This window comes from Hylobates moloch, unplaced genomic scaffold (assembly GCF_009828535.3).
Source record: "Hylobates moloch isolate HMO894 unplaced genomic scaffold, HMol_V3 SCAFFOLD_7, whole genome shotgun sequence".
Classification (NCBI taxonomy): Eukaryota; Metazoa; Chordata; class Mammalia; order Primates; family Hylobatidae; genus Hylobates; species Hylobates moloch.
In genome coordinates, this window is record NW_026652282.1 from 116,283,361 (window position 1) to 116,311,332 (window position 27,972).

Below are 27,972 nucleotides of genomic sequence, written 5' to 3' on the forward strand. Positions count from 1 at the left end.
AAAAAAAAAAAAAAAAAAAAAAAAAAAAAAAAAAAAAAAAATCACTGACTCTGTTTTGCATAGCCTGATTGTCTTCTGCAAAGTTGGAAATTACTATTTCTGAGATGTAACATTAATCCCTTAAATGTTGTGTATGAAGATATGCAAAAGGCCATATCCTTTTTTGTGAATGCGGTGTATGTAAATATTACCCCCTCCTCACCATATTTATTGCCAGATTTTTTTTTGCAGCTGTCTGCAACTAATATAAATTTAACCTGAGAAATAACGCCTAAAGGCTGTAACTCATATTGATACTGAACTTTAGCACCTTCAATGATGATAGGTGCAGAATAAGAGTTTTACATTATTTGAAGTAAGGGAGAAATGGATAGTATGGTTATAAAAAATGTTATAAAAAATGAAGCAACAAAGATTGTTGAAGCTTCCAGTACATAGGTACATGAGCGATTACCAGCACTACAAAGTAAAGAGAGTAGGTACAGGCAGTCACTTTTAGCATCGATTCCCTATCCTAGACAACTATTTTACTGTTCAGTCATCTTACTAGTAACTTGTCTTATCATTGCCCTAATGGCCTAATGGATTAAGAGTTAGAAAATCTCTGTTCTGGTCTTACCTTAAACTGATGTGCCCTGTGCCTTAGTTTTTCCTATTAATAAAATAGCCTGTTCCTGCATCTTTAGGAACAGTTGATTAGCATTAGAGGAAAAGATAAAAACCCTCATTGAAAGATTTTGAGCTTGAGGTTATAAATAACCTATTTCCTGCAACGTTAGGAATAGTTGATTAGTGTGAAAGGGTGCAAAAACCTCATTGAAAGATTTTAAGCTTGGGGGTGTACATACCAGTGTTGGTGAAGAATAAATGCTAAAAAGAGCTGGCTGGGTGCAGCGGCTCATGCCTGTAATCCCAGCACTTTGGGAGGCCGAGGCGGGCGGATCACCTGAGGTCAGGAGTTCGAGACCAGCCTGGCCAACATGGCGAAACCCTGTCTCTACTAAAAATACAAAAATTAGTCGGGCGTGGTGGCACACGCCTGTAATCCCAGCTACCTGGGAGGCTGAGGCAGGAAAATTTCTTGAACCCAGGAGGCGGAGGTTGCGGTGACCTGAGATTGTGGCACTGCCCTCCAGCCTGAGCAACGGAGTGAGACTGTCTCAAAAAAAAAAAAGAGAGCCCTTTCCATAGCATTTTTCACAAAGGGCCATACTTTTCCTTCTCTTGCAGCCTTTCTCAAACAGGGTTTTCTGTGAGAGAATGAAGCCTTATAGGAAACAATTTGAGTGAGTCTTTTCTCATTTCACCTAAGGATGATAGCGAGCTAGTGCCATTTTAAATTTGTGAGAGATAATACGTTAACTCATTACAACCTCAGTGGGATTCTGGTGGAGAAGGACTGTATCTTGAGAGGAGCATAACAGAGAAATTGTTAGCTTTGTGTCTTAATAGAGTTGAAAAAATGAGTTACTGCCCAAAAGCTGAAGGGAAAGCAGTTGTGTGCTCGCTGTGGGAGTTTACTAGCTGGAATGATCAGTGGCATGATGCTCATCGTTCTTCATTTACCTTTTATGTGTTTTGAAGTGGGTTAGATGCAGATAGTCTACTTTGTGTTGAATTTTCTTAGTTTGAGGATTATCTACTGTCTGTATTCTGTGTAAGCAGCTTTGCATTAAAGGGAAGGGAACCCCTTTTTGCAGGAGTTCTGTTTGGCAGTTAACAGGTTAAGGCAACTCATCTTGAAATTTATGTTGGAGGTTGTTTTTGTTTCTGTCTGTTTTTTTTTCCCCAACTTTTAAGTTCAAGGGTACATGTGCAGGATGTGCAGGTTTGTTACATAGGTAAACACGTGCCATGGTGGTTTACTGCACAGGTCAACCCATCACCTAGGTATTAAGTACAGCATCCATTAGCTATTCTTCCTGAAGCACTGTTTTTTTTTTTTTTTTAACCTATTAGAGTAGCAGTTCTTTTATTTTATTTTATTTTTTTAATAATACTTTTAATCCAGTGAGGGTGAAATGAAATTGACTCCCTCATACATGGCTGCATGAGGTAGATCTATATGTATATTGATATATTATGTTAGATACAGTATATGTAGTTAGAGATAAAGTATATGTTGCATAGTATTCCAGTGAATGGATTACCGTGATTAGCCTGGGGACCTAAATTCACATTAGTTTAAAATACGTTGTTTACAGTCATTTATATTTTTATGAAAGAAGATGTACAGAGAGACAACAAACGTGATAAACTGTTTAACTTCACTAATTACCAGAGATACATGCTAGGATCAGTAGCCATTTCTACCTATTCAATTAACAAGACATAACTTTTTTTTTTTGAGACGGAGTTTTGCTCTTGTCACCCAGGCTGGAGTACAATGGCGCGGTCTTGGCTCACTGCTACCTCTGCCTTCCAGGTTCAAGTGATTCTCCTACCTTAGCCTCCCGAGTAGCTGGGATTACAGGTGCACACCACCATGCCCAGCTAATTTTTGTATTTTTAGTAGAGGTTGGGTTTTACCGTGCTGGCCAGGCTGGTCTCGAACTCCCGACCTCAGGTGATCCGTCTGCCTCGGCCTCCCAAAGTGCTGGGATGATAGGCAGGAGCCACTGTGCTTGGCCAAAATTGTTAATGATAATGACATAGTACAGTCATTCTTAGCCAGGGGCAATTTGCCACCCCCTCACCACACACACACAGGGGATATTTGACAGTGTCTGGGGGCATTTTGGCTGTCATCAATGGAAGGCGATTCCTATTGACGTGGCCTAGTGGGTAGAAGCTTTCAATGCACAGGACAGCATTCCCCTCACCCCACCCCCATCACAGCCAACAAATAAATATCTGGCCACAAATATCAATAATGCTGTGGTTGAGAAACCCTGGTGTAGTAAAACTAGATCACTCATACGTTGTTGTTAACATTGAAATTGGTATTACCTTTTATCACTATTTATGATAATGTTAAAATATGTTTGTGGCAAAAATTCAAAGCATTTGACTCAGAAAGTAGAAAATTCCTGAAATTTCAACTCAGAAATAACCACTATTAGGATTTTAATCCAGACTTTTTCCATTAAGATAGTAGTATACATGTAAATATGTTAATAATTTTTATAAACAAAAAAGACATAGTATATATACTCTTCTGTAGCTTTTTTACTTGGATATATGATATCAATACCTCTATTATCACATTGGGTAGATGCATTACAGATTTACCTCTCCAATCCCCTATTGATTGATTAATATTTGGTGTTTTCTAATATTGTATTATTATGACTAGCATGGCAGTGAGCATATTTATGTGTAAATCTTTGTGAATCCTTGTAAATATTTCTGTAGGGTATTTTTTAGGAGTAGAATTACTAGGTCAATGGGTATGATCATTAAAAAAATTGAGAGATATTATCATATTTCCCTCAAAAAATGTAATGGAGACCTTTTGGAAGGCAGTGGAGCAACATGTAAAATGAGCCATAGGTATAGTAATAGTCTATTTTTAGAAATATAGTGCAAGGAATAGTCTAAAATATATAAAAAGCAAGAAGATGTTCTTTCAGTTATTTATAGTAGCAAAAATAGTAGAAGCAACTTTTAAATGTCTAACAATGAGGAAATGGTTGAATAAATTGTGCTATATCCATTCGGACCGTTGTGAAGTCTTAAAAACTGTAGTTATAAAGACTATGAATTTTTTTTTTCTTGAGATGGAATTTTGTTCTTACTGCCCAGGCTGGAGTGCAATAGCACGATGTCAGCTCACTGCAACCTCCACCTCCCGGGTTCAAGAGGTTCTCCTGCCTTAGCCTCCCAAGTAGCTGGGATTACAGGCATGCACCACCACCCCAAGCTAATTTTGTATTTTTATTTTTTAGTAGAGACGGGGTTTCTCCATGTTGGTCAGGCTGGTCTCAAACTCCCCACCTCAGGTGATCCGCCTGCCTCGGCCTCCCAAAGTGCTGGGATTACAGGCGTGAGCCACTGCGTCCGGCCAAAACTATGAATATTTTTATGTCATTGTCAGTTAAAAGAGCATAATTCAAAATCACACATTCACTGTGATTACAGCTAAATAAGAATTAGCATGCATGTAACACAAAGAGGGGAAAGGAATACAGAAGGAAAATAAAATCGATCTATCAGGGTAGTGGAATGATGGGAAGATTTTTCCACCTAAACTGTACATTGTATTACTTTCAGGGTTTAAAAAAAAAGTATTCATAAAAAATGATACTGCCTCAAGATAAAATATCAATTGATACGGAAAAGATGAGTTAAGATTTCAATCCAGAGGCATCTGCCTAAGAAAGAACAAAACAAGCCTGTCATCTGTTCTCAGCCCGTCATGTTTCCCATGTGTCCTTATACATTTTAATGATTAAAGAATGAAATAATGATTAGTGTGAATCTTGAAATTACATCAACTAATCCAGGGAAAGCAACCTCAGGAGGCATGGCATAGATATTTTGTTCCAGAGAGCATTTTGAAAAATACCACCAAAGAAAAAGAAGATTGTATAGCAAGTTTTTTCTTTTCTCCAGCCAGTTACTATATTTTCATGTTATAATGAAATCAGATCCCATTTATGGTAGTGGGACCCTTTATATATGTGTAGGTAAGGTAGCATGATGTTAAAGGCCATTTCATATTTATCAAAATGATATCAAATCTACTGTTCCAAAATGATCTGGTTACTTTGCACATTTAAATGTAAATGTTTAACATTTTCAATTTAGAGTGAGTCTCAGAAATTTCTGGATCCCATTATCAGAAATTAATATTAGTGCTATATTTCAATAAAATAAGTACAAATTAGGAGATTTTAGTTTGATCTTAGATTTTTTTTAACCTGGGAGATATGAAAAGAACTTGTACATGGTATAGCAAACACATTTTTCAGCCTTGAATCAGAAAAAAACATTGCAGCAACCACAGGGAGAATTCATTATATTTTTAGGAATGTGTTTTTCCTTCTTTTCTTTGACGTGATTTGTATGATGTTGTTGAGTCTGGACTTTTTATAATGCTGGTCTCTCAATTAACTGAGATGAGAACTGATTTAGTAACGGTAAGCACCGTTGCCAAAGACCTGCTGGCAACAGCAATTTTCTCAGGCATTTCTATTTCCTGGGGTGGTAACTGTTATAAAAGAAGCTTTTTCAGACCAGGTTTGGACTGTGAGTTCAAGATGGAGAGCATCTCCTATAATTGCCTGTCTTGGCCTGTTATAGAGTGACTTTCTTTCAGAAGTTTGAGGTGGAAGATCCAGCTGGTTATGCTGAAAGTACTGTTGAGTGGATTCTAATTCCTTGGGAGGTCTTTCGAGTGCTTTTTCCTATAATAGTCTATTTCAGTGAATGAATAGATATTAGGCATTTGGCCCATTCTGGAATTCAAAAAGTTGGAAGGGTCCTTCAGTTACCTTTTTTTCTCATAGGAAAAACAAAATGTGACTGGGCTGAGTATTGAATAATGTTCTTTATGTTCTTATGCCTCTACTGGAAACAAGTGGGATTTTTCATTAGTTTGTTCACATTATATGTTAAGGCTTTCGGACACTCAGTACTAGTAATTCTGAAACAGGATCACAAAAGAATAATACTGCACAGTATCTTGGGGATGGGGGAAAAAGCTTAGTGCAATTTTCATATAGAGGATTTTATAATGTTCTACCCCCCTGAAATTAACATTTAAGGAAAAGCCAAGTTTTCTTGCTAGCCAGATACATTGCAGGATTTTTGGGTAATTTTGTCCTTATTTTGGCAATTCCAATCGAAAGCTTTTTTTTTTTTTCTTCTCCCTCTAATTTCATCTTTCAAGCTCTATACTACATAATGTTTTTTTAAAAGTAAACATTGCTTCCAGAAGTAAAAGCAGTCTCTCTTCCGTAGCTCAATAGTGGCATACCAGCCAGCTGGAGACAACAGTCACACCTTTGATGTCACAGCGATGTTCAAGTCTATTGGGATCTTCCTTGGAATCTTCAGTGGATCTTTTGCGATGGGTGCTGCTACTGGAGTGGTGACAGCTTTAATATCCTTTTGTTATATTTATCTTTTCTTGTTAACATAATATGGTAGTTAAATGCTGTATTCCGTTGTTTTTCCTAGTTCTGTGATTAGAATTATGTTAGAATTATTAATCTTATAACTAAATACTTGGTTTGAAAACATTAAGCAACAGTCTTTGCCAAAAAATAAATAAAGGAACTCTATTGTTCTGCATAGGGTTTGGTGCCCTAAAACTTTCACTGCAAGTGTATAATTAGAGATGATATCTCTTTGAGGGTGAATTTTATAGTTGTAGATTAAATAGCTGTAAAGGTAGACATATTCCAAAGAGCCTCCGGGTGTTCTGTGTTGCTGGTCAGCCTGGCAGTCTTTCGCTCTTTCTTTAATAGGACAAATAGGAAATGTACAACAGCGATGCTGAATGAACAAAATGTGTTTCCTTGGTTAGGATATGTAAGAGTTCATCTCAGCTCTCCCGATTTTAACCTTTGTGCTCCAGAGCCCTGGATGGAAAGCCCAAAGGACCTGAGTTGTAGTCCTGGTACTACCACTTAGTCAAGTTATTCTTGTGTTCATGCAAAGGCCATTTTATCCCAGGCTTCACCACCATGCAATACATCCATGTCATAAAACTGCACTTGCGCATCCTGAATCTATAAAAACAAATTTTGTTTTTATTTATTTATTTGGTTTTTGAGACAGAGTCTCACTCTTTCGCCCAGGCTGGAGTGCAATGACACGATCTCGGCTCACTGCAACCTCCGCCTCCCGAGTTCAAGCGATTCCCCCACCTCAGCCTCCCAAGTAGCTGGGATTACAGTTGTGCAACACCACACCCAGCAAGTTTTTTAATATTTTTAGTAGAGATGGGGTTTCACCATGTCGGCCAGGCTGGTCTCGAACTCCTGACGTCAAGTGATCCACCCACCTCGGCCTCCCAGAGTGCTGGGATTACAGGCAAGAGCCACCGTGCCCGGCCTAAAAACATGTTTTAAACCCCCCACCCAAAATAAAAAGCCAGAAGGCGTGTCTTGATCAGCTGCTACATGTGCTGTGCTCTGTGTATCAAAGCTAAAGAAGACAAACATGACCCCTGCCTCCCTGGTGCTTTCAGTATAGTGGCAGACACACACATGCTAGAAGCTTTGACACTTCACCTCTTTAGATCTCAGTATAGGAAATTGGAGGGTGGGGACGGTAGGAAAGAGGAGTGGGACTAGATGATGTCTAAAGAGTTTCCAGCTCTGGCCTGGTGCGGTGGCTCGTGCCTGTAATCCTAGCACTTTGGGAGGCCACGGCGGGCGGATCACAAGGTCAGGAGATCGAGACCATCCTGGCTAACACGGTGAAACCCCATCTCTACTAAAAATACAAAAAATTAGCTGGGCATGGTGGTGGGCGCCTGTAGTCCCAGCTACTGGGGAGGCTGAAGTGGGAGAATGGTGTGAACCCAGGAGGCAGAGCTTGCGGTGAGCCGAGATCGCGCCACTGCACTCCAGCCTGGGCGACAGAGCAAGACTCCATCTCAAAAAAAAAAAAAGTTTCCAGCTCTAAAACTTCTATAATACTTGTATAAAACGGATACGTTATTCTTTGTCAAGGACCTCTTAGTTTGGTATACTTCAGCCTTGTGCTGGAAGAGGCTTCTTTTATGGCTTTTTATAAGTGAACTGAGGCATAAAGCAGCAGTAAAAAGAGTTCTGAAGGTGATGCCAAGAGAGATAGTATCTCTTCCCCATTACAAGTTCCTTGAGGGTAGAGAGTATATCTTGTTAATCATTTTGTTGTAGTGCTTAGTTGTAGAAACGACTCTAGATTCTAGCCTGAGATTGGCTGTAACTTGGCACAGGCCCTTCCACTGTCAGCTAACAAATACTTGTTAAACTAGTATAAGGGAGTGAAGTGCCTCGATTTCTTCATCATAGAATGAATGCTCTATATCACAGAAGTGGTAGAGAATCAAATAGTGTAAAATCTCTTGGAAATTACGTATTTTTATAAATGTAAATTGCTATAATTATGGAAGCTGTCTAGCTTTGGGTCTCAGATTAATAGAGGTGGCATGTTATAGATCTGATCTGTTACTCCCATCTCTATCTATCCTTTACTACATGGTTTCTGGCAAGGTGTGCGATACCCGTGAAACAATTGGAGTGGCTAAGCCATAAGGCTTCCTCACTGAAGGGAAGGCAGCTGACTCCTCAGTAAGATGCTCATTTTAAAAGTCTCCCTACCCTGGTGGTACCTTATTCTGGGATTTTTGTGTTAGAGAAGCTAGAGAACCTTTCTTTCATGGTTGCCTTGCTTAAACTGTTATTTTTTCTAGTCACACTTTTGTGTTACAAGATCTCATTACCAGCCTTAACAGTTTTACGTGACAAAGTTCACCAAATTACGGGAGTTCCAGTTGTTGGAGACAGGCCTATTCTTCTTGATGTCCTGGAGTACCTTCCTCTTGGCTGAAGCATGGGGCTTCACAGGTAGGTGACTTGCTCCCTTTGATTGTCAACCCTTAAAAGGAGTGACTTTGCCGGTCAATTTTGCTCCAAGTGGATCAGCTCCGTTAGTATTTGAACATACTTGTTGTGGTTGGGATTTAGGTTGTTGCTTTAGAACATAAAAAAAAATTTTCAGTGGAAGTGGTTCCTCTTAACAAAGTAAGTCACAAATGAGAATTTCCAGACAAAGCCTATAATCTACTGTGAAGAAAGAACCTCAGTATAAAAGGTGGGAACCATCCTTTAATGTGAACTTGGAATTTGTTGTCTTTATAGGTGTGGTTGCAGTATTGTTTTGTGGCATCACACAAGCACATTATACATATAATAATTTGTCCACGGAGTCTCAGCATAGAACTAAACAGGTAAGAGGAACTTTATAGTTTGTGAATAGGCTTTTCCTTCTTTCAGCAAGATAGAAGTCTTTTTTACTAAAAAAAGAAAAAATAGTCTTTGATCTGTTCAAGATGCTATCTACTCATTCCAGCTCCTCTTCCTTTGACTCTAAAAGTAGGTGGGATTGACAAAATGAAGAGTGATAGCATTTAGGGTGGAAATAGATCAGCAGAATAGCCAGAGACTGTTACTATTGTGGCTTCAATAACCAGTGAAGTAGCTTCCCTTTCTCTCAGTGTTTTCCCAATTTAATGGCTTTTAAGGGGAATGTTTTGGAAGCTCACTCTGGTTTTACTCAAACTACTGCTGTGTGACGTAGATAAGATTAACTTCATATCTGAGCAGACCTACTAAGAGATGACATAAAGAAGATTAACTTCTGATATTACTAGACCTTCTAAGACATGACATAGATAAGATTAACTTCTGATCTGATTAGACCTACTAAGAGAAGATCAACTCCCTTCAGTCTGCCCAGATGCTTCAGAGCTACTGTGTTTCTAGGAATGTCAGGGGACTAGTCAGTGGTCTGGTTTTATTTGGTACCAAATGATCAGTTGTGCAGGGTATCTGAAGGGTAATAAAGGAGATAGGAATAGAATTTTTCCAGTCTTAGGAGGTATATGGGACAAATACATGAAAAAAATGTAATGTCTGGAATAGAAACAGGTGCACACTTGACTATGGCTATAGTGAGAAACAGAAGGTTTAAATTTTGCCAAATGACAAGAAGGTTGTGGGATTCGCCTGAAAAGGAGTGGTGCTAAAAGCAGGAGCAACAGTATTTCTTCTCCCGGCTAGAGCCACAAATCAAGTTTATGACCTGTGCTTTTCCCCAGCCCCAAAAAGAGATTAGGCTTTTTCCCCGAAGCATATACATTAGGGCTACAAATCCTTTTTACAAATTAATTCAGTGCAATAAGTAAAGAGAAGAAAATCAGCTGGCGGGGGGGCGCTGGGGGAGGGGAGTCAGCATTTTTCCAGGTCGTGGGAAGGGAATAAAAAACAAGAACAGGCCGGGCGCTGTGGTTCACACCTGTAATCCCAGCATTTTGGGAGGCCAAAGCGGGCGGATCACCCGAGGTCAGAAGTTCGAGACCAGCCTGGCCAACATGGTGAAACCCCGTCTCTACTAAAAATACAAAAATTAGCCGGACGTAGTGGCGTGCGCCTGTAGTCCCAGCTACTCAGGAGGCTGAGGTGGGAGAATTGCTTGAACCCGGAAGGCGGAGGTTGCAGTGAGTCGAGATTGTGCCACTGCACTCCAGCCTGGATGACAGAGCGAGACTCTGTCTCAATAACAAACAAACAAACAACAAAAAACTAGAACAGGGTAAGAGCTTCCAGTGTTGTTGGTGATATGATATGAAGCTTTATGTACATTTAAAAAATATGAGGAATAGGAATCCTAGATTATGTACTTCAGATTATATGTCATAGAAGACATCAGAGAAGTAGGGGAAATGGTTTGAGGCTTGAGGATCTGGAAAGCTATCCTAGAAGAAACAGTACCCTTAGAAGGATGGGGAAGATTTAGGAAGGCCTAGGGGAGGCAGTACAGATAAAGGCAGGAATAAAAAGAAGGCAGTAAAGTGTAGAGCAGAGGGTGGCGGACTCCAGCCCTCCGGCCACATCCGGCCCTTGCCAGTGAGCTAAGAATGGTTTTCTTTCCATCCATTTTTAATTGGTTGGCAAAAGATCAAAAGAAGAATATGTTGTGACCCATGACAGTTATATGAAATTCACATTTCCGTGTCCACCAATAAGATTTTCTTGGCACACAGCCACACCCATTTTTTAAAATATATAGTCTATGGCTGCTTTTGTGCTTCACTGGCAGAGTGAAGTAGTTGTGACAGAGACTTTTTGGCCTACAAATCCTCTCATGTTTACCCTCTGGCCATTTATGGGAAAGTTTGCCGATCCCTATGTTGCATAGTAAAGCTGGGACTCTGGAGTCACCGTATTGTTTTAAATCCTGGTTCTACTACTTGCTGGCTGTGTGACCAGGAGCAAGTTCCATAACTTCTCTGCTTCAGTTTTGCCATCTTTGAAAATGGAGATAATAATAATACCTACCTCACTGAGTTTTTGTGGGATTAAAACGACATAATGCATATGAAGTCCTTAGTATAGTATCGGACACACGGTAAAAACTGAAAAAGGTATAGCTGTTATCATTAGTATAAATAAGTAGTAATAATAGCATATTAAATCATTTAAAGAAAAATAAATATATACTTACTTATTTTAATTTTTATTCTCATTTTTGGGTAATAAGGCAACCCTGGTTTAAAGAGATTAACTAACTTGCCCAAAGCCACATAGCCGGCAAAGGGGAAGACAGGGCTCAAGCCTAGGCATTTTGATTCCTAAGCCCATGTTCTTAACCACTATTCTGTTATGTGTCAGAGGGCTCATAGTAACAAGCCATTGTAGATAACTCTGGTGGCCAGAGGGACACCAGATTATGAAGGGCCTTAACTTCATTCAGCAAGTATCATATACCATTGCCAAGGCTATGATGTGAATGGGATGGGGCGGGCGGGCAGCAGGGTTTAGTTCTCCCCACAGATAGTTCTGCTATCCTACAGATCTATCTCTTCCACAATGTGGAAGCCCTATCTGTAGGATGCTTACTCCCTATACGAGAGGAAGACCCACGCAAAAAGTGAAGTCACAGGGCAAGCCGGGAATAAGAGAGTTCTCACGAAGCACTCTATGCTAGGATCAGAAAGTTGAAATGAATCTTACAGCTTGCAAGAGGAAAGTATCTTGAAACTATCAGTTTTAGAGATTCATTGGTTTGGGGACGCTGGAGGATGAGGGATGGTTAGAGGTCCTTCTTCATCATTATGGGTAGGAAGTGATGAAAATTTGACTAGGGCAGTAGCAGGGACACAAGGAACATTCAAAAAAAAACTGACAGAGTTTGGAGGAAGAGGAGAGGAATAATTGAAGATGGGGCTTTGGAGAAGGGAAGCTGATTAGGGGAAATGAGGGGGCAACGTTTCTGGCTTTTTCTGCAGGACTAGAAATGTCATCTCCACATTTGCTCCCTTCTGAACCACATATTTTGTGTGTATGCATGAAGTTTATATATTTGAGTGTCTGTTTTATTATCTTAGTAATACTCATGCTTTCAAATTATATAACTTAATTTATTTGCTGGACTAATCTTTTACAATTTCGTTTCAGTTGTTTGAGCTTCTCAATTTCTTGGCAGAGAATTTCATCTTCTCCTACATGGGGCTGACACTGTTCACCTTCCAGAACCATGTCTTTAACCCAACATTTGTAGTAGGAGCATTTGTATCCTTTATTATGTGTTTTATTTTGAAAACTATTTTTAATTGAGATTTTCATGTGGGTTTTGAGTATGTGGTTCATAAGAATACATTTAAATATATATAGTTTTCCTCTGAGTAAAACAAATAAGGATTCCAGCTCTTTTTTCTAGTCTATTTATTTTATTATATTCTATTTCAATTTGTGGTTATTGCACAAATAATGTTGACAGATTAAAATGACAGACAAGTGTCCCACTGTTCTGCCAACCCCAAAAGATAAGTATTTTCCCTTTATTACTACAGGGAAGGAGAGGTTGGATACTGGGGAACAGTTAGCAGTCTATGCCACAGGGCAGAAGGTGAAAGATAAGGAAACGTTGAATGAGGCCACTTTCTTTCTCTTTCTCTCCCTCCCCCAACCCCCCTCTCTCTCTCTCTTTCTCTCACATATATACAAAGAGTCTTAAAAAAAAACCCAGCCTGGGCAATGTAGCAAGACCCCATCTTTACAAACAAAATTTTTAAAACTAGCCAGGTATGGTGGTGCATGCCTGTAGTCCGAGCTACTTGGGAGGGTAAGGTGGAAGGATCCCTTGAGCCCAGGAGTTTGAGGCTGCAGTGAGCCGTGATTGGGTCACTGCACTCCAGCCTGGGTGACAAAGGGAGACCCTGTCTCAAAAAAAAAAAAAAAAAAAAAAAAAACAAAAAACAGTTGGAAGGAAGAAACTGAGTATATGAAAGAGAGGAGGCAATAGTGAAAGCCTCTTGAGAAGGCAGGAATGAAATCCAAAGCATGTAGAGAGAAATTTTGCCTTCACTGGAAGGAGAGACAACTCCATCATGACTACAGAGAGGATAGGGTATGTAGAAATGAAGGCACATTTGTAAGATGGAGCTCCTCTCTGATGGCTTCTATGTTTATCTGTTAAGTAGGAGGTGAGATCATCTGCTGAGAGTAAGATAGGGAGTTATCTATTGTGTAACAAATTACCTTAAATTTAGCAGCTTAAAACAATAGACAGTTATTATCTCACACAGTTTCTGAGGGTCAGGAATCCTGGAGCAGCTCACCTGGGTGGTTCTGGCTCCAGGGTCTCTTAAGAGGTTGCAGTTGTGCTCTTGGCTGGGACTGCACCTTCTCAAGACTTGACTAGGGCCAGGGAATCCACTGCAAGCTCACTCAACTCACATCACTGTCAGCAAGAGGCTTCTATTCTTCTCCACGTGGATATCTCCATAGGGCAGCTTACGACATGGCTTCTTCCCCCAAACTGAGTGAGCTGAGAGAGCCCTAAAATGAAAGCTGAAGTGCCTTTTTTTACCTAATCTTCGAAGAGACATACCAGCATCGCTTCCATAATATTCTATTGGTTATACAGACCAACCTGGTACAGTGTGGGTGGGGACTACACAAGGGTGTGAATACTAAGAGGCAGGGATGATTAGGGACTATCTTGGAGGATGGCTTACACAGATCATAGGGATTCTGAGGAAGGTGGAGGTTCGTGAAATAGTTGGTGTAGAGAGTGGGAGAATAAGTTGACCAAAGAAACTCAACAGGACTGCTAAGAAGTACTAGGGATCCATTGTGTTTGAGAAATAGGAATTAGTAGTAGAACCAATTTGCCCCGTTGAATGACTTTGTCCAACAGTACTTACTGTAAGCATGGAAAAAAGAGATAGTTGGCTCCTTCCAGGTTTGGAGTTTTTTCAAGTGGGTGCAATGAAAACAGAAGGACAAGAGATCATAGTGTTATTATATGACTGATGCAATCTAAACACTTCATTTAATGTTTAACATTAAAAGGTGTTATTAACATGATGGTAAGAAGGGAAGTGAGGAAAAAAGACATTGTTAGGAAAGAATATAGGGACCTTTGGACTGAAGGTCCGTCCCAGTGCTATGGAGGAATGATGAGAGTGGGATAGTTGAACACAAAATATGGAAGGAGCAATTGTGGTCAGTGGGAATGTTTGAATAAGGAATTTTTAAAAGAAATATTTTAAAACCCCACATCAGAATGAAGATTCTGCCAAAGAGATGAGCAGAAGTTTTTTTTTTTAAATTATAACTCTAGATAGGATCTCTGTTAGAAAGCGAAGTATTACTGAAATACTATTCTGCAGAGCCTTAGTCTGCGAATGAACTTTAGGCAAAAAAGATAAAGTACTGTTAACAGGAGAAGTTCTTAGCTGAAAGATAACCAAGAGATCAGTAACTTAATGTCCTGCTAGTCTTGGAGAAAATTTGGAGCACTGAAGTGGCTCGATCCACTATACTTAATCTGGAAACAAAGCTAAATATTCTCTGTAGGTTTCTGAGTCTGTTAGGAATTAAAATTCCTCAATACAAAATCCTACCATGAAAATGGCCTGTTAACAGGAGAGAGTTGCTCTATGTCTGGCTATGTTAGTTAGGACATAGGTTTGGTTTCATGTGAAAAGACTCAAACTAATCCAGGTTTAAACAACATAGAAATTTATTTCTTATCTAAAAATCTGAACTGATATGGCAGTTCTGCTCCATAGGGTCATCAGGGACTAAAGCAATATTGTTGCTAACATCCTTAGGGACTTGTTCTTGTTCTTGTGATCCAACGTGGCTCACCCCTGTCTGCCCGTTGCCTTGAAGGGCTTCACCCAGAATGTGCACACGTCCCTTCCACTTAACATCATTGATTACACCTACTCACAAGGGAGGCTAGGAGTTACATACTTTATCTGGGTGGCTGCATAAAGATGAAAGGGAGGAGTGCCAACTACCAAGGAAGAAAGCAAGAACAGATGTTGGGGAGAACTAGCAGTCACTGCTACATTGGCCCACATGTTTGGTGGTTATGTTTTCTTTTCTTTTTAGGGAATCACTTTTTAAAATAAATGTTTGATTTTAGAATAGTTTTAGGTTTACAGAAAAATTGTGAAGATAATACAGAAAGTTCTCATATGCCCCACACTCAATTTCCCCTATTATTAACATATTAGCATGGTACATTTGTCACAATGAATGAACTAATATTGATATTACTAACTAAAGTTCAAACTTTATTCTGATTCCCATAGTTTTTCCCTAATGTCCTTTTTCTATTCCAGGGTCCCATCCAGGATACCACATTACATTTAGTTGTCATGTCCCCTTAGGCTCTGCCTGACTGTGACAGTTTCTCATATGTGTTCTTTGTTTTTGGTGACCCTTGACAGTGTTGAGGGGTACTAGCCATGTATTTTGTAGAATGTCCTGCAGTTGGAACTTGTCTGATATTTTCCCCATGATTAGACTAGAGTTACATGTTCTTTGGGAGGAGGACCACAGAGGTAAAATGCCATTCTCATCACATTATATCAAGGTTATATACTTAATAATGTTGATAGTCTTAATCACTTGGTTGAGATAGTGTTTGTCAGATTTATCCATTATAAAGTTACACATTTCCCCCCGCCCCATGTTGTACTGCTTGGAAGGAAGTTGCTATGAGCGAGGATTGAGGAATGGGGAGTTAGGTTCAACCTCCTTGAGAACAGAGTATCAGCAAAATTATTTGGAATTTTTCACACAGGAGATTTATCTATTCTTCCTCATTTTATTCAGTCATTTTTATTATTATTTTTTGAGACAGAGTTTCACTCTTGTTGCCCAGGCTGGAGTGCAATGGCGTGATCTCAGCTCACTGCAACCTCCGCCTCCCGGGTTCAAGCGATTTTCCTGTCTCATCCTCCTGAGTAGCTGAGATTACAGGCATGAGCTGAGATTACAGGCATGCTCCACCACGCCTGGCTAATTTTTATATTTTCAGTAGAGGCAGGGTTTCGCCATGTTGGCCACACTGGTTTCAAACTCCTGACCTCAAGTGATCCGCACCTCTCAGCCTCCCAAAGTGCTGGGTTTACAGGCGTGAGCTGCCGCACCCAGCCCAGTCATTTATTTGTATCAATATGGATTCATTGATATTTATTTTATACTTTGAGTTATAATACAACTTTTTTTATTTTGTTGCTCAAACTGTTCCAGCTTGGCCATTGAGAGCTCTTTTGGCAGGCTCTCCTGTGTGCCTTTGATATATCCTCATCACTGTTTTTAATTTTTATCCTCATCATTGTTTTTAATTTTTTTTTGAGTACTTCCTTACTCGCTGGAACTATAAGATGCTTCAGGCTCATCTTGTATCTGTTCTGGCTCAGCCCAAGAATTGGCCATTTCTCCAAGAAGTTCTGGTTCCTTTTATTGGAGAATAGTATTAGAAACCAAAATCTGAGCACTAGGTGTGCTCAGTGTTACTTGGTGTCTTTCCTTCTAGGCCGTCTCAGCTGACAGATTGCTTCTAGGCTCTCTCAGCTGACAGAGCAAGGAATTAGATATGTATATATCTATATATCCATATATGTAGATATATATATTAGCTCATATATACATATATATCCATATTTCTGCATATAACCATCTGTATCTCTATTAAGCTCAATATGGGTTCATACTGATGTCTCCAACTTTAATTATGGCCTCCTCCCCTTTCTGAACTGTAAACTCCCATTCTAACAGTAAGAAACCGGCCAGGCGCGGTGGCTCACGCTTGTAATCCCAGCACTTTGGGAGGCTGAGGTGGGCGGATCATGAGGTCAGGAGATCAAGACCACGGTGAAACCCTGTCTCTACTAAAAATACAAAAAAATTAGCCGGGCATGGTGGCGGACGCCTGTGGTCCCAGCTATTCAGAGAGGCTGAGGCAGGAGAATGGCGTGAACCTGGGAGGCGGAGCTTGCAGTGAGCCGAGATTGCGCCACTGCACTCCAGCCTGGGCAACAGAGCGAGACTGCGTCTCAAAAAAAAAAAAAAAAAAAAAAAACAGTAAGAAACCTTGCTGTCACCACTTGCCATCCATTTACCTAATTGTTCGGTTTCAGTATACATGTATAATAGTATCAGAATTGTTAACCAGTGTTCCCATGGGAAACAGCTTTGTCATGAGCATAGAATGCTTTTTGTGCAGTTCCTTCTGCCTTTAGTCTTACAGATTCTACTGTTTTCCAAAGTTACTTAGACCAACACCATTCCCCCCACCTTGTTTTTTTGTTTGTTTGTTTTTGAGACAGGGTCTCGCTCTTGTCACCCAGGCTGGAGTGCAGTGGCACGATCTCAGCTCACTTCAGCCTCTGCCTCCTGGGTTCAAGCAATTCTCGTGCCTCAGCCGCCAGAGTAGCTGGGATTACAGATGTACACCACCACGCTCGGCTCATTTTTGTATTTTTAATAGAGACAGGTTTTTGCCATGATGGCCAGGCTGGTCTTGAACTCCTGGCCTCAAGCTATCCTCTTGACCCAGCCTCCCAAAGTGCTGGGATTACAAGTGTGAGCCACCTTGCCTGGCCTTGTTTTGTTTTTAATCTTAGATTTTCCCTTATATTTTTCTCAGGAAATGGGGTGGAGACTGTATCGTGACTCCTGAAATAAAAATTGCCATCATAAAGCAGGAGTCCCATAGACAGCAAACTGGAGAAAAAGATACTAAAATTGGTTTTTAGTTAAAACCAATCTGAATTCACATTAAACTTTCCCTTTGAAGCAAGTTGGAAGTATAAACTCAGTGGAGTACAGTGGGGCTGGCAGCCATTTTAGTGCTATGAGGTGGTGATTCAGCTGCCCTTTTCTTTGTTCTGTGGAAGGAAGGGGAAGTTTTCTCAGTATTACTCTTCTTCCTACCAACACTGACAATGAAAGTGAATTAACCTATTCTGTTAATAATCTTAAAAGTATAGTAAAGAAACTCTGCTTTTAAACGTGTTTCTCTTAATCTAGTAAATTTCCTATATGTTACACCTGCTCTGTCCAATTTGGTAGCAACTAGCCAAATGTGATTATCTTAATTTGAAGTAATTAAAATGAAATAAATTTTCAGTTCCTTGGTCACTCTAGCCACATTTCAGGTGCTCACCAAATTGGACAGTGCAGATATAGAAAATTTCCATTGTTGCAGAAAGTTCTATTGGACAGTGCTATGTTAGGCAATGGAACCAAGAGACTGTGTGTTAGAAACTGAGTTCCCTAAAATAGTCTTTCACCATCTTGAATGTATAGTCTAAATAATATTAATAGTAAAATGAAATGATCCTTAACCTATTAATAATTTTAGGTTGCTATTTTCTTGGGAAGAGCTGCCAATATTTACCCCTTGTCCCTCTTACTTAATTTGGGTAGAAGAAGTAAGATTGGATCAAATTTTCAACATATGATGATGTTTGCTGGTAAGTTACAACTTTCTTCTCTTACCCACCTCAAGCAACCATTCACAATGCATATACCAGCTTGATGTAACACTGAGATGTTATGCTGGTCATATAATACTGCTTTATTTTTATGTTATTTATTTATTTAGAGACACTGTTTCACTCTGTCGCCCAGGCTGTAGTGCAGTGGCACAATCTTGGCTCACTGCAACCTCTGCCTCCCAGGTTCAAGCAATTCTTGTGCCTCAGCCTCCCGAGTAGCTGGGATTACAGGCACGCACCAATATGCCTGGCTAACTTTTGTATTTTTTAGTAGAGATGGGGTTTCGCCATGTTGGCTAGGCTGGTCACGAACTCCTGACCACAAGTAATCCACCCTCCTTGGCCTTTCAAAGTGCTAGGATTATAGGCATGAGCCACACCATGCCTGGCCTATAATACTCCTTTAAACATTGAAGTTGCATCCTTGAATAGAAAAAAAAATGTGTGTGTGTGTGTGTGTGTGTGTGTGTGTGTGTGTATGTATATATAGTGTCCCATTCCCCTCTATGGGAATTTTTCATATTCTGGTTCCAAATCCTTGGTTCAGAATTATGTCATCAAAGTGAGAAAGATAAGGATGAAGTCATTTTCAAACAAAAACCTGTAGGTGAATGTTTATAGCAGTTCTTTTCATAATTGCCAAAACCTGGAAACAACCCACTTGTCTGTCTCTCAGTGGTCAAATAGCTAATCAAACTGTGATACATCCATGCAATGGAATACTACTGTGCACTAAAAAGAGCAAACAATTTACCCATACAGCATGGATGAATCTCAGAGGCATTATGCTAAGTGCAAGAAGCCAGTCTTGAAAGGTTACCTGCTATGTGATTCCCTTTATATGACATTCACAAAAAGACAAAGTCATAGCGATAGGGAATGCATCAGTGGTTGCCAGGGGTTTGATGGAGTGACAAGAGGTTAGACTAAAAAAGGGTAATACAAAGAAATTTGACAGGGGGAGGGATGATGCAACCATTCTGTATCTTGATTGTAGTAGTAGTCACACACACCTCTATGAATTTGCCAAAACTCATGTGGCTATAGACCAAAAAGAGTGAATTTTACTGTTTATAAATGAAAAATGAATTTTAAAAAATTACTAAAACATCAATGCATGTCAGTAAGTAGCATATACAAATTCTATTTCTATTTGTACTTTTTTTTTTTTTTTCGAGATGGAGTCTTGCTTTGTCACCTAGGTTGGAGTGCAGTGGTACGATCTCAGCTCACTGTAACCTCTGCCTCCCTGGTTCAAGCAATTCTGCCTCAGCCTCCCGAGTAGCTGGGATTACAGGCATGTGCCATCATGCCCGGCTGATTTTTGTATTTTTAGTAGAGACGGGGTTTCAGCATGTTGGTCAGGCTGATCTCGAACTCCTGACCTCAGGTGATCTGCCCACCTTGGCCTTCCAAAGTGCTGGGATTACAGGTGTGAGCCACCATGCACAGCCTGTACATATTTAAGTATGTTAATATTTACTGCATATTTGTTCACATGCTTCTAAGTTTTTAGAACGTGCTTTCTTGCTCTGAATTTATGAAGCTTGCATTGGTAATGAGTTATGGAAGAAATACCTTTTCTGTTCCCCTGTAGGCCTTCGTGGTGCAATGGCATTTGCCTTGGCCATTCGAGATACTGCCACTTATGCACGGCAAATGATGTTCAGCACCACGCTTCTGATTGTGTTTTTTACCGTGTGGGTATTTGGTGGTGGCACCACTGCAATGCTGTCATGCTTGCATATCAGGTAAGTACTAACTAGAGACCTCACTTTAAGATTAAATTTTAATTTGGTTTATTTTTTCTGCCTGTTTTCAATTGCTTTGGTGAATCTGTAATGTTTTATTTTTTCCTTTTAAAAAGTATGTAATACGTAGTACAGAAAAAGGAAAATATATATGCAAAAGAAAAATTCATTGTTAAGACTTCGAGGGATATCTTTCCAGACCTTTTGCTATACATTATATATATTTTTGACAAAAAGGGGCAACACTGAAGGTACTCTTGTAGCCTGATTTAAATGTAATATAGCATGGACATTTACATTGTAAATATATTTACATCATTGTTTTAATGGCTGCATATGTCCTGATTTATTTAATCAAATCCCTGTTGTTGGACTTTTGTATTGTTTCTAGGATGTTGCTATTACCATTACCATTTGAGGATTTTGCTGTTACTATTACCATTAACAATGTGAACATTCTTAAATGTATACACCGCTGTGTACTTGTTTGATTATTTCTTAGAATGCATGTCTAGAAATGAAATTGCTTGCTCAAAAGGATATGTATATATTTAAGGCTTTTGATCAATATCACCAGGTCAGATCAAAAATTTGCCTTCCACCTGCAATGTATGAGACAGTGCCGTTTACCCCAACCCTAATCACTGCTAGATATTATCATTTTTCTCATCAGCACTGTTTTTAACCTGACAATCCAAAGCCGAGATCGTGAGGTCTTAGTCTTGAATGTGTACCAGTTAATGTATTCAATTTGAAAGCTCCCTTGTATCTCAAGAGTTCTGCATTTGTTTCCATGGATACAGCAGCCTATGCTGCTAAAGCCTTTGTAGATTTTAGTTCTGTGTTTAGCTGAAACTTCATAGACATTAAGAGCTACCAAGCTTCCAGAATACATAAGGCTCATTAGAGAAAACAGTATTTCACACTTTATAGATCCTGTCCTCCTTTGTTTTTAATTCTATTACACCTTTTTTAAGACTTCTAAAAACCAGCCAGCCCTAAATCACACTTTGAATGTTGTTGTTATTGTCTTAATTTCTCTTTACTATTCAAATGTCTTATAATTTCTGTGCTTTTATTTTGCATAGTATAAAATACACAAAAATAATGTTCTTATAACCTTAATTATTACTTTAGGGAGGACCTGGCATTTATTGAACACTTACTATGTGCTGGGCATTGTGCTAAGTACATTTTACATATTTATCCAAACATGGTAACTCCATTTTACAAGTGATGAAATAGAGGCTTAGAAAGGTTCTGAGTTGTTCAAGGTCATCTGGATAATTAAATGGCAGGCAGAGGAGCCTCCAGTCTTTCTTAATTTCTTTTGGAAATTAATTTCATCAAATAATGGGCATGGTACATTTTGAAAGGACACAGTTCCTTTCTTTTCTCAAGAGCTTGTAGATGAAGACTTTCCTCATTGTCCTAAGTATAACAAAATTAAATGTAAGAACAAACCAAACAAAATATCTACGCTTACCATCCCCGCAAAAAGAAAAGACAAAAACATACCTACTCACACAAAATTTAATCTACATCACAGCTGTCAAAGCTCTTTGGCCGCATAGTGCCTGTCCTGTAACGTAGTTTGTCACTTAATTATAATACTGTCTTATAGTCTTAGGTTACTTCTTATTGTCTTCTTGTTTTATTAGCATTATTCTTGGCCTCTTCGTGAACAGGGGCTGTATTTTAAGCTTCTCTTCCCTCCCCCCAAATTTGTCTAGTACAGTTTTAAGGGCACTGCTAACTCCTGAAAGTTTAAGATTCATGCAGACTTAGACTTGGCTTTGAGTTCTTGCCCCTTCACTGATTAATTCTGTGATCTTCGGCAAGTTCTTTAACCTTTTAAAGTCTCAGTTTCCTTATCTGTAACATGTATGTCATAGTACCTACATCCTTGGGTTGTTGTAAGGATTCAGTGAGCTAATATCTGTAAAGTTCTTAGCACAGCATTTCAAATATACTTTTTATTCATTCATTCGATTAACATTTATTGAACACCAGCCATGTGCCGGGCACTGTCGGTTACAACTCAGTGGTTCTTTTTTTTTTTTTTTTTTTTTGAGACAGAGTCTTGCTCTGTTGCTCAGGCTGGAGTGCAGTGGTGCAATCTCGGCTCATTGCAACCTCCACCTCTCAGGTTCAAGCAGTTCTTCTGCCTCAGCCTCCCAAGTAGCTGGGACTACAGGCATGCGCCACCACACCTGGCTAATTTTTGTATTTTTAGTAGAGATGGGGTTTCACCATGTTGGCCAGGCTGGTCTCAAACTCCTGGCCTCAAGTGATTCGCCCGCCTCAGCCTCCCAAAGTGTTGGGATTATAGGCATGAGCCATCTCGCCCAGCCTCGGTACTCCGTAACTGGAGAGAATTTTGCCCCTACCCCCACCAAGGGACATTTGGCACTTTCTGGAGACATTTTTGGTTGTCACAACTGGAAGAGGGGGCCGCTGCTGGCATCTAGTGAGTAGAGGCCAAGGATGCTGCTAAACATGCTACAATGCATAGGACAGGCTCCTCACCACCTACCAACAGAGAATTATCTAAGCCAGAATGTCAGTAATGCTAGGGTTAAGAAATCCTGCTCTAGAGAAGCACAGTGATCATAATAAGATAGAAAAGGTTCCTGGACTCATAACATCTATACTTTAGTGAGAGAAGACAGACAATAAGCTAGTAACACATAAATGAACCTGACAACTGCAGATGATATTAAATGCTGTGATGGGAATCGGGCAAGGTACTGTGATAGTGACTGGGGATGGGGGTGTATTTTATACAAGGAGGCCAGGGACGGTTTCTTTGAGAGGTTATATTTGAGTTCAGTCTTACCTACGTGACTAGATGTTGCCAGTTAAACAGTCATCAGGAAGAAGAGCAGTCTAGGCAGAGGGAGGAGCAAGTTACAAAAGTCCTGAGGAAGGGACAAACTTGGCCTGTTGAATGAACAGGAAAAAAACTCTCATGGCTGGAGTATAGTGACTGAAGGGTAGATAGGAAGTGAGGTTGGCAAGATCCTATGGAAGCAGGGGTTCTGCACACTTTTACTGTCAAGGGCCAGAGAGTAAATATGTCAGGCTTTGGAGGCCATACAGTCTGTCTCAGCTACTCAACTCTAGTGTGAAAGCAGCCCTAGACGATATATAAATCAATTGGCGTGGTTGTATCCCAGTAAAACTTTACGAAAACAGAAGAGGTGCTGATGTGGCCCGTAGGCTGTACTTTGTGGACCCCTAATATATAGTCTTGTGGAACATGGTAAGGGATTTGGATTTTAAAATACAATTGGAAATCCTGGAGGATTTTAAAGCAAGGGAGTGACATGAAGTCATTTACAGTGTGAAAGGTTCACTTTAGCTGTCATGTGGACAGTGGATCCACAGTAAATTTGAAACAGCCAGCTATTCCCATGTCCTTTCACATAGTTTGTGACAGTCACATTTGGCTATCATTTACTACACATGCTTTGCACTTCTGCGTCTCTGAGCCTTTGCTCGTACTGTTTCCTCTGCCTGGAATGCTCTTTCACTATCAGTAAATGACACAGCTAAGTGCCACCTCCTTTTCCCCCGTTCTTTTCCCTCAGAACCGCTCTTCTGTTGGTGCAACATTGGGCCTTTCCGTTGTAGCACTTATTTTATTCAGTCTTGTAATAATATTGTTATAAGAGCTACCACTTAGTGTTAATGTTTCAGATACTCTTTTAAAACCTTTTCATACATTTTCTCATTAAATCCTTGCAGCAACTCGGTGTGGTGGATATTAGCCCCATTTTCTAGGTGATAAAGTGATGATTTATAGGACTGTATCACTTGACTGGGTTCACACAGCTAGAAAGCAGCCAAGTCCAGATTTGAAACCAGAGCTCCCTGATAGAAGCCCTTAGGGATTATGCCCTAGTTGTGTTGGTTTCCCCCACTAGTCTGTGAGTTCCTTGAGGGCAGGGGCCATGTTTAGTTCATTTCTATGCCCTGTGCCTAGTACAGTGCCTGGCAAATAATAAGTGCTCTATAAATGTTTATTACATTGACATAGCTTCTAATAATGTACCATCTATTACAAGTGTGCTATCTTCAAGACCACTAGATGTCACTCGAGATGCATAAATGTGGTTAGCGTTTAATGTGACTGAGAAGATGTTAAACAGCTCCTGGCCATTTTAACAAAGGAAAAATGAGCCATTCTTTGAATTAGGAATCTGGTCATAGCAATCTGTTTTCAAGTCCTTGACCATAGTTCCCTTGCTTTCCAGATGCAGCCTTGCATCGTTTTCTCCCTTCAGTGTTATTTGTGTTCTGGGATGCTACTGCTACAGCTTCTAGTACTGCTATTTTTTCTGTGTTGTCTGTAGTAGTTAATCAATAAACATTTGAGCACCTATTGTGTGTCAGGTACTGTGCTAGACTCTGGGGATACAGAGATGAATTGAGACATGGCCTTTACCCTCAAGGAACTCACAGTCTTTTTGGGGAGACTGACAGGTAAATAACTATACTCTACTGTGCTAAGTATCATAATAAAGGACTGTAGAAAGTGCTGCAGATGCACAGAGGAGAAAATGATTCTGCCTGAAGGGGTCATAGAATGGTTACTTTGGAACTTGAAAATTGCTTTAAAAATGAGGGAAAGCACATTGCAGCTGGAGAGAACAGCATGAGCAAAGGCATGGGAGGCTCAGGAGAGGATGGATTTGGGGAGATGAGCAGGCAGGTATAGCTAGAATGGGGCATGTAGAAGAGAATGATGGGAAATGAGGATGGAAAAGTAGGTTGGAGTGGGGTGGGGGTGCTAGTTTGTAGAGTCTTGAATGCCCCACAAAAGACTTCAGACTTGACCCTCTGGGTTGTAAGCCACTCTCAGAGTCCTTTGTCAAGGGAGTAACACAGCGAGCTCTATGCTGGTGACAGCTGACTCTTGGGGAGAGCCTGGCAGCTGGAAAAGCTTCCACGACAGAGCCCGTGAGCCTCAGGATGAGGGCTGCCCTTGAGCAGTTGGGATGGAAAGGAGAGAAGACTTAAGAGACCGTTTAGAGGAGGAATGAACAGAGTTGGTGAGTACCCGTGTTTAGGGAATAGAGAGGAGCCAGAGAACTTTGTAATGAAGCTTTTCCCTGGGATACAGAAAACAGGAATTTTAAGCAGATAAAATAAGAATTGTGAAGAACCAAGGCTAATGTCTATCCATTAGCCCATGAAAAACCTGTAATTGGACCCTCTCTTCAGTCATCGTAACAGAATGTTGCCATGAGAGCTGCGAGGTGAATTGCACTGTGCCAGTCTTGTTTTTGGAGCTACCCAGTAATTATTTAGCAACTGGGGCAGTGCTACTCTCCCTGATTCCACTTCGAGTGGACCTATATTCAGAGAAAAAAAATGCTGTTTTTTTCTGAAACTGGTAAGTAAGATTGCAGGAAGAGAATCATGGGTACACCCTGCTTGCCTTAGAATCCAAGCTGTTGCTAAGGAAAGTGGAAGGAGCCAAAAATCTGCATCAACAGCCACAGAGAAGCAAGAAAACATTAACCATTCCATAGCTTCTGTGTTGAGAAAAGTAGTTGCCTGATAATGTACATGTGTGAATAGACCATTTTTTGGCTTCCAAATCTCATTTGCTCTTTGTCTTTCTCCTTTAGGGTTGGTGTTGATTCAGACCAAGAACACTTGGTAAATATGCGTTTTTGTTGTTCCTGGCATTTCTGTCAAATGTGCAGTCATTTGGAAAGAAAACAATCTACTATAAACTTCATCCTTCTATTTAGATCCTGTCCTCTTTGCCTCAGCTTTGGAGGAATGATATCATTCCTGGCTTTTCTCATTGCTCCATAGAGACAAAACCAAGTTTGCCACGGTGCCACAGTGTGTGGTTATCAAGGGTGACAGCTTTCATGTCTCTGGGCCATCCTGCCTGGGCTTTTGTCCCAGAGGAGAGCAGTCTCTTAAGCACTTCTGGGTTTTCGAGTGACTCCTCTGGCACGGGGAGGCTTTTTCCACTTTGGTTTGCGCATGAAGGCTTGTCTCTGATGTAAGCCCCACTCCAGCTGCTCTTCCTGTGTAACTTTCAAATTGGATGACCAGCAGCTGCCCTAGAGAACTGCCTAGAAGCTTTTGAATCTTCAACCAGTCTTCCCCGCCTGCTCAGGGGAACGCACTTTCTTACCTTGCCCCTCAGCCTTGGCCACCTTTCCTTGCTTCCTTCCTTCCGTTGTGTCAGTTTCTCAGTTGTTGCTATGAACTTGAGCCCGTTGGACTGAATGCATTGTAACTCGCTGCCCTCTCTAGACTGACTACCCTTGTCTGGTATTTTCCATCTGTTTTTCAGTTGCTTCTGAGCACCATTGAATATGTGCCTCCATATCAGACGTTAGATGAGAAATCACAGAAATTAGATTTTTGAACATGGAAACCATCTCTTTCAAAACACAATTTTTTTCTTGTCTGAAACAAACCACAGTCAGTATATTTGTCTTCAGGGTGAGGTTAAAAAAAACATTTCTCAGACTAATTTCCTAAATGCTAATTTTGTTAGCTGTTGAGTGATGAGTGTGAATGTATGTATGAGATATAGTAAGTACTTGACTCTTGTGGTCAGAGCCTTAAAGTAGAATTCCATGGGCTTGACATACTTGTAAAAACCAAGCTGGATAAATTCCCATGATGCCGGGCTCCTGGCATAGTGTCCAAGGGGTAATAACTCCTCAGTGCCTCCTCCCTGTGTCAAAACAAAAATAATCATGCAGTTCAAAAGACAAATGCTCGATCGCTGTCTGTGTAAGTCTCCACCAGCTGTGTCACCTGTGTAACCACAGAGGAGAAATGGAAAAGGAGTGACAGGGAGAGAGCCAGGTAGGTGAGTGCCAGTTGTGACCTACAGAACAAAGGACCGTTTTTTTTCCCTTACCTTCAAAACCCTATGGCTGGGCCGGGCATGGTGGCTCACGCCCGTAATCCCAGCATATTGGGAGGCCAAGGCGGGTGGATCACCTGAGGTCAGGAATTCGAGACCAGCCTGGCCAACATGGCGAAACCCTGTCTCTGCTAAAAATACAGAAATCAGCTGGGCGTGGTGGTGGGCGCCTGTAGTCCCAGCTACTCAGGAAACTGAGGCAGGAGAATCACTTGAACCTGGGAGGTGGAGGTTGCAGTGAGCCGAGATCGTGCCACTGCACTCCAGCCTGGACAACAGAGCGAGACTCTGTCTGGAAAAACAAAAACCCTGTGGCTGTCTTGGTTATATTGTTTCTTTAATATTTTGAATGTCCACGAGAAAGCACAGAGGAACATTATACTAAGTATGGAGTGTGTGGGGGTGGGATGTACAGGTGTACATGTGGTGAGGGGTGGTGAAATGTTGTTCTTTAAGAGGTGGAGGCACACAAAGATACTTCTATGACATGAAAGGAATTGCAGGTGTTCTTCAGCTTTTGTAAGCCCATACAGTGTTTCCAAACATTTTTGTTTATGTATAAGTTGATACATGACACGTGACACGTTGAAGGAGAGAGAAATTTATTTTGAGCATTAGGAAGGACAGGAAGAATCCAAAACCCAGAATCTAAACTCTGTGCTTCCTTGCTTGCTTATTTATTTAGTTACTTACTTACTGAGATGAAGTTTCACTCTGTCGGCCATGCTAGTGTGCAGTGGCACTATCTCAGCTCACTGCAACCTCCACCTCCCAGATTCAAGCAATTCTCTTGCCTCACCCTTCCAGGTAGCTGAGACTATAGGTGCCTGCCACCATGCCCAGCT

General features: G+C 40.5%; 1 protein-coding gene across 1 annotated transcript in view; it reads left to right on the top strand.

The window, feature by feature from the left end:
* SLC9A6 (solute carrier family 9 member A6) overlaps positions 1–27,972 on the top strand; it is a 66,545-nt gene that overhangs the window by 22,929 nt on the left and 15,644 nt on the right. The window contains exons 4-11 of the mRNA XM_058441359.1: positions 5,891–6,046; positions 8,399–8,504; positions 8,799–8,887; positions 12,117–12,230; positions 18,331–18,442; positions 20,064–20,217; positions 24,616–24,705; positions 25,857–25,887. Coding sequence (XP_058297342.1) covers positions 5,891–6,046; positions 8,399–8,504; positions 8,799–8,887; positions 12,117–12,230; positions 18,331–18,442; positions 20,064–20,217; positions 24,616–24,705; positions 25,857–25,887 — 852 coding nt within the window. The remainder of the gene's footprint in view (positions 1–5,890; positions 6,047–8,398; positions 8,505–8,798; positions 8,888–12,116; positions 12,231–18,330; positions 18,443–20,063; positions 20,218–24,615; positions 24,706–25,856; positions 25,888–27,972) is intronic.